General features: G+C 36.5%; 1 protein-coding gene across 3 annotated transcripts in view; it reads right to left on the reverse strand.

Annotated features, from left to right (window-relative positions):
• Positions 1 to 2,094: 2,094 nt before the first annotated feature.
• Sgtb (small glutamine rich tetratricopeptide repeat containing beta) overlaps positions 2,095 to 6,000 on the reverse strand; it is a 56,104-nt gene continuing 52,198 nt past the window's right edge. For all 3 annotated transcript variants that reach the window (XM_033761163.1, XM_010637253.2, XM_010637252.2), the window contains exon 11: positions 2,095 to 4,247. In XM_033761163.1, the coding sequence (XP_033617054.1) occupies positions 4,136 to 4,247 (112 nt within the window). In that variant the 3' untranslated portion in view covers positions 2,095 to 4,135. The remainder of the gene's footprint in view (positions 4,248 to 6,000) is intronic.

Consider the following 6,000-nt stretch of genomic DNA (forward strand, 5'->3'; position numbering starts at 1 on the left):
CTGATGTAGTCTCTCTGTAACCTGGTCATTTGCTAACACTTGTTTTCAAAATTATTGTATTGTCACATGTCTGACTTTCAGAAACTGAGCAGATCAGAATTGGTTTTATTTCTTAGGTTGCTCACTAGTCAGTTAACTTTTTTTTTTGGTACCAGAGATCAAACTCAGGACCGTGCATTTGCAGGGCAGGTGCCCTAAGCTAAATGTCCAGCCCTACTCAGTTAACTTTTAACTAAGATGCTAAATTATTTTCATAATACATATTCCAAGCTTCTGATGATTGATTTTGAATTCTGAATCTCTCCATGTAATCATATTTACACCATTAACAAAACAGAGTTATGGCTATAAATAGCTGTGCAACATGAATGTAACAGAATTTCACTATTTTATCAGAAAAACAAAAGTTTATAAAACCTATTTTCATAAATTGAACAAGACTGTATCATTTCCTAAATGTAGAGTACATTAAGTAAAACACAAAAACTGGTTTTTCTTAAACACATAATTATTTATTGCCATGACAAACTGGTCCAGACTGAAAGCTATATTCAGAAGGGTTGCCCCTCAAATTGAAGTAATAATTAATGAAATGTCTGTGCAATGTAAAGTGCAAGCAGTATAAAATTGAAGTATGTCATTCATTCAAGATAACTGATTGACTAAATGATGAAATAAAACTTACAGCCACTGTACTGGGTACTTTGTGTTTCAAGCATCTACTCATGACAAGCTGTTTCACTCTTTTGAATTTTGAAAGTAATATATAATAGTCACTTATATACTTCGATGTAATTACAAAGTCTCTTCTCTTTATAAACAATAACCTAGTCACATTGTTCATACTTTAAAGGTTAAATAATGCCATTTTTGAAAGGATTTGTGTAAACTATATTATAAAACTTAGATTAACAATTTGGTACATGAAATACAAATGTCATTTGCATAAAAAGGACATGTTCGGTTTTACAGAACAGCTACTACAATGAAATTCAGTTAATGAAAGTCAGGCGTTCCTAATTAGAAGTAGTTTACTTTAATGCCTTCTTATTTCTGTTTGATAGCAACTATATTTTCCACACAGGGAAAAATAATATCAGGGGCATTCCTTATAATTTAAGAGTGGCTAATACAATCACACCAATCAAAACATTCACGAAATAGCTTGCAATGCAATGCACTTTGCATCCAAAGTGATGAAGGGACCTGAGGAAAAAAAATGGCTTCAATAGCATCGAAATCTAAGTGGAGAAGATCATCTAAATTGAATTTATCAGGGTTGGTATATTCCCAAAGAAACAAACTAGAAAAGAATATACCAGTTCCCATTATTTCATGTAAAAAGAATAGCTAACTCTAAAGATAGTAACATATAAAGACAACGTTTTAAAGAAGTGCTTTTTCTTAAGATGTCTGATTTTGTTATCTGGTACAAATGGCCAAATAAAATGAATTGGATTATGTTTCCCTCTTCTGTTTTCTGGAAGAGAGTGTATAGAACTGATATTTCTTCCCTAAGTATTTGGTAGAATTCATCATTGAAGTCATCTGGGCTTACAGTTTTCTATTTTTTTGGATGGTTAACTATAAAGTCAATTTTCTCAACATAATATAGGCCTATTTAGGTATCTCTGTCTTCAAAGAACTTTGGTTGTGTTCTACAAAGTACTGGTCTGTTTTGTCTAAGCTGTTGAATATGTAGCTCTATAGTTAGTAGTAATGTTTCTAATTATACTTTTAATATCTACAGATCTGTAGTATATGTTTGTTCCTTTTTTTTAAATGGTATTGGGGATCAAACCCTGGGTTCTCATCATGCTAGGCAAGCACACTATTCCTGAGGTCTGTATTTCCAGCCCTATTCTTTCATTGCTGATACTGGTAATTTGTTATTTTCTATTTTCCTAGTTAGTCAACTAGAAGCTTATCAGTATTATTGATCTGAAAGCGGGGGTGTGGGGTGAGTGGGGCCTCTTCAATTACATCTGCAGCCCTTTTTTTTATTTTGAGACAGGGTTTTACTAAGTCACTAAATTGCCCAGGCTTGGCTTGAACTTATCATCCTCCTGCCTCAGCCTCCCAGAGTGACTGGCATGTACCACCACCATGCCCAGCTCTGAAGCTTTTTTTTTGGTGTGGGAATCAAACTCAGGACCTTACACCTTCTGTGCTGCTGAGAAGCCCACCGGCCCACTCTGAAGCATTTTTAATGAATCTATAAAATAACTGTGCTAGAAATGCTAATTTCTTAACACTAGATAAGAATAACTATTAATTCTTACTTAAGGACCAACTTTGTTTTTACCAGAGTACTTTTATGTGATTACTACTTTATTTTGTGTAATATTTAAAACTTAAGGGTTGGGTGTAAATTCATACATACTAAGATGGTTTAGACAGACTATAGGAAATTTAATTTCAAGAGGCTTCAGATTTAAGTCCTGCGTTTCTCAAGCCAAAACCATATGCTACTACAGGTCTTCATTTTAGCCGGAGCCCAAATGCTTAGGCATTTTCTGGTCTAGCTGGGAAGAAACCTCTGTCCTAGTGTTGCTCTAAATTTAAGCTCTTGAAAGGTATGGTAGCACATGCCTGTAATCCCAGCACATGGAAGACTGAAGCAGGATTGCCAAGAATTTTAGGTCAGCTTGAAACAAATAAATTTAAGCCCTTGGACCTGCATCAGAACCACATTATGTAGCCCTTAAAATGATTTCTGTGAACACTGTGGTACAAACCTTTAATTAAAAATATTCAGGAAGCTAAGACAGGAGGATCAGAAGCTCAAGGCCAGCCTGGGGAATTTAATAAGACCTTATATCAAAATAAAAAGGCTAAGGATATAGCTCAGTGATTTCATGATTAAGAAACTAGAAGTTCCAGTTGGAATTAGAAATATCTCATTCATCATTGTTCTTAAGAGTCATGCCATTAGTACCTAATGCAATTTCCCTCCACTAATGTGGCATCTAAGTCATAATAAAACCTTTTAAATCTCATGTTTAAATTGCATCAAATTGAACCAGGGAATTTAGCTCAGTGGTGCTGTGCCTGCCTCACAAACATAAGGTTTTAAGTTTGATCCCCAGTACCAAAGGGGGCAAAAAAATTGCATCAAACTAAGGTTAAGCTTAAGATAGGTCCACTGAGCTAAATTATAGCAGAGGATTATATGGATAAACAATGTTAGTGATGTTATCCATTAAATAATGATTTTTTAAATCAATGATTATGGGCACATAATTAAATTACACTTAGAATATCCTTAACTTAGGGTCTAGCCATTGGCCTTGTGTGCTAATTAGGTATATCTGGTAATTTCTAAGGTAAGTTCACAACCAGAGAAATTGTGGTAATTCAGTTAGTTATATCACTGACCTAACCAGTACCATTAAGGACCTCTAGATGTATTTTATTATGTATTTAGCATAAATGGCCATGCTAATGTTATTAATACTAAGCTACAGATGAGATTATTTAAGAACTCTGCAGAAAACCTGAGCATCCTATCTTTGCTCCCTATATATTCACATTATCTATTTTTCCTTTCCTCAAAACATCCATTGCACCAAATGCTACTTTTCACCAGCCCTTAGACTCTCACTAAATTGCCCAGGCTTGGCAAGAGGCTCAAGAGGGAGCAATAAAGATAGTACTTGCACCTATGATATATATTCATTATTGAGAGCATTTATCAAACCTAAAGTTGCTTCTCTCCTGATATACTGCCCAGAGTTTCTTCTAAACCAGTATGGCAAATCTTTCCCCTTATCTCCCCTCTCAAAAAAACTTAAGGTAGCTTGGAGCTAAAGAACCAATGAACAGTACTACAATTCAATAAATACATTCTGCTATTAAGTCTAATGTACAAATATGATAAAAGATTGGAAATGGATGGAACTTTGTCTGAGTACTATACTGGCACTTAACAAGGCTAGTGAGCATTCAATTCCAAAGGAGTCATGTTCCAGTCTCTTGGTGATAAAACTATTGTCTAAACAAATTTGTTCTTTAAGAATACACACAGGAGGTTTTCCTCCATTATTTTGTTGTTTTTTTATTTTTGGCTACTATATACACTGAATACTTCATAGCCATAAACCAGTTTCATTCTGGGCTAGAGTCCCTGATCAAGTCAGGAATGTTCGTCAGTGCTGCTGCTGAATGATCTGCTCCGGATATGATTTCTCAGTTGCTCTATAAGTTCAGGATTCTGTTGTTGTATCTGCTGAGCAAACTGCTGTCCCCTGTAAAAAGACAAAGTACATCCATAAAGACCAGTATGTCTATATAGCATTATTACATTGCAGAGTTCTTTATAAGAAATAAAACACTCAAGCTAAAAAAGTGTCTGAATTAGGTGAAATCTACCAAAGATTGATCACAAAGAGCTCAGAAGTGAGAGCCACGCCTGCTCCCGACCCAGCAGCCATCGCTCAAGCACCGGGAAGGTGAACCCCTATAAGCCACCCCTCCCCCTGCGCACTCTCAGTCCTCCTGACTGTGCCAGTCTTTGGACCCACTCTGCTGAGGCAGAGGTGGTCATCAAGGGTATTTTTCTGAGTTCCCCACTTTGAACATCTTTAAAGAAAGGGCGTGGGAAACCTGTAATAGAACGTTGTGGAGTTCAACCATTCAGAAGGTTGGGGAACTCAATCTGGGCCTTGCAGCCCGAGGTCAGTCAGCGTCATGGGGTTCAGCCATCAGCTAACTGAGATCAGGGGTCTTGCATCCTCGCTCTGTCTGAGCCATTAAATGGTAAATACACTATATTGAAATTTTGTTCACCGCAGACATGTTCTGGACTGCTTCTTGATTTCAATTTAATTCAAATGATTTAAGGGTGATAGACTAGTGACTACCACAGGTGGTCAGTGTCCAAGTTGTGCTTCATCTTAATGTGTCGCTGATTGTATCAGTTGGGGTAAAGCATTGCGGTTGATTTGATGAGCTGTTTTCTCTGATGTTATGAAGATAAGAATGTCTGTGGGTCGTTAGAGACACAGAAGCTAGGGCGCAACTATATCAGGAAGATTTGGGTGACAATCCAGAGATTAAACCAAGGACAGTCCGACAACAAAAATTAAAATGAGAAAACACTTAAGCAAGATACAAGGACAGACTTCCAGTTTACCAATGGCAAACAGTAGGGCAAATGAGGATGAAAAGGCTGATAGTGAACCACCAGGACACCCTGAACTCAAAGCACAGGAAGTATCAAAACAGATCAATCAGGCTCTGGAAAAATTCAAAACAGAAATAATTTCCCAGATAACCATAGAGATAGTGAGCAAAATGGAAGTCGTGATTCGAGACTCTAGAGCAGAAACTGACAAAAAAATAGATGAGCTCAGGACCATGATAGAAGACATGAAGGCCCAGCATAAGAAAGAAATGGAAAAAATAAACACCCAACATAGGAAAGAAATGGAATCCATAAAACAGATTCAAACAGATATCCAGGAGATTAAACACTCTATTGAAAGTGTACGCAACAGAATAAAAGAATGAGAAGATAGGCTCTCAGATATACAAGATAAGATTGCACTCAGTGACCATGAAAAGAGAGGTCTCTTAAAAACAGTAAGAGATCATGCATGAGATATCGATCCAACAACTCCTAAATGAATGCAAAGAAGAATAACATAAGACTGATAGGAATACATGAAGTAGCAGGAGAAAAGACAAATGACTTTAAAAAGCTGTTCGCAGAATTAATGACAGAAAACTTCCCAAACAGAGGGGAAGAAGTTGACATTCAGATAACTGAGGCATATAGGACCCCAACTAGCTACAATAAAAAAAAAATCTACACCTAGACATATAATAAGATCCCAGAAACCCAACAGAAGAACAAACCCAACAGGAACAAAATACTACAAGCAGTAAGAGAAAAGAAACAAATCACATACAAAGGAAAGCCCATCAGAATCAAAGCAGACTTTTCAACACAAACCCTTGGGGCAAGGAGAGCCTGGAATGAGATATTTCAAGTATACT

The sequence above is a fragment of the Fukomys damarensis genome, unplaced genomic scaffold (genome assembly GCF_012274545.1).
Source record: "Fukomys damarensis isolate Sample0158 unplaced genomic scaffold, DMR_v1.0_HiC HiC_scaffold_1, whole genome shotgun sequence".
NCBI classification, from domain to species: domain Eukaryota; kingdom Metazoa; phylum Chordata; class Mammalia; order Rodentia; family Bathyergidae; genus Fukomys; species Fukomys damarensis.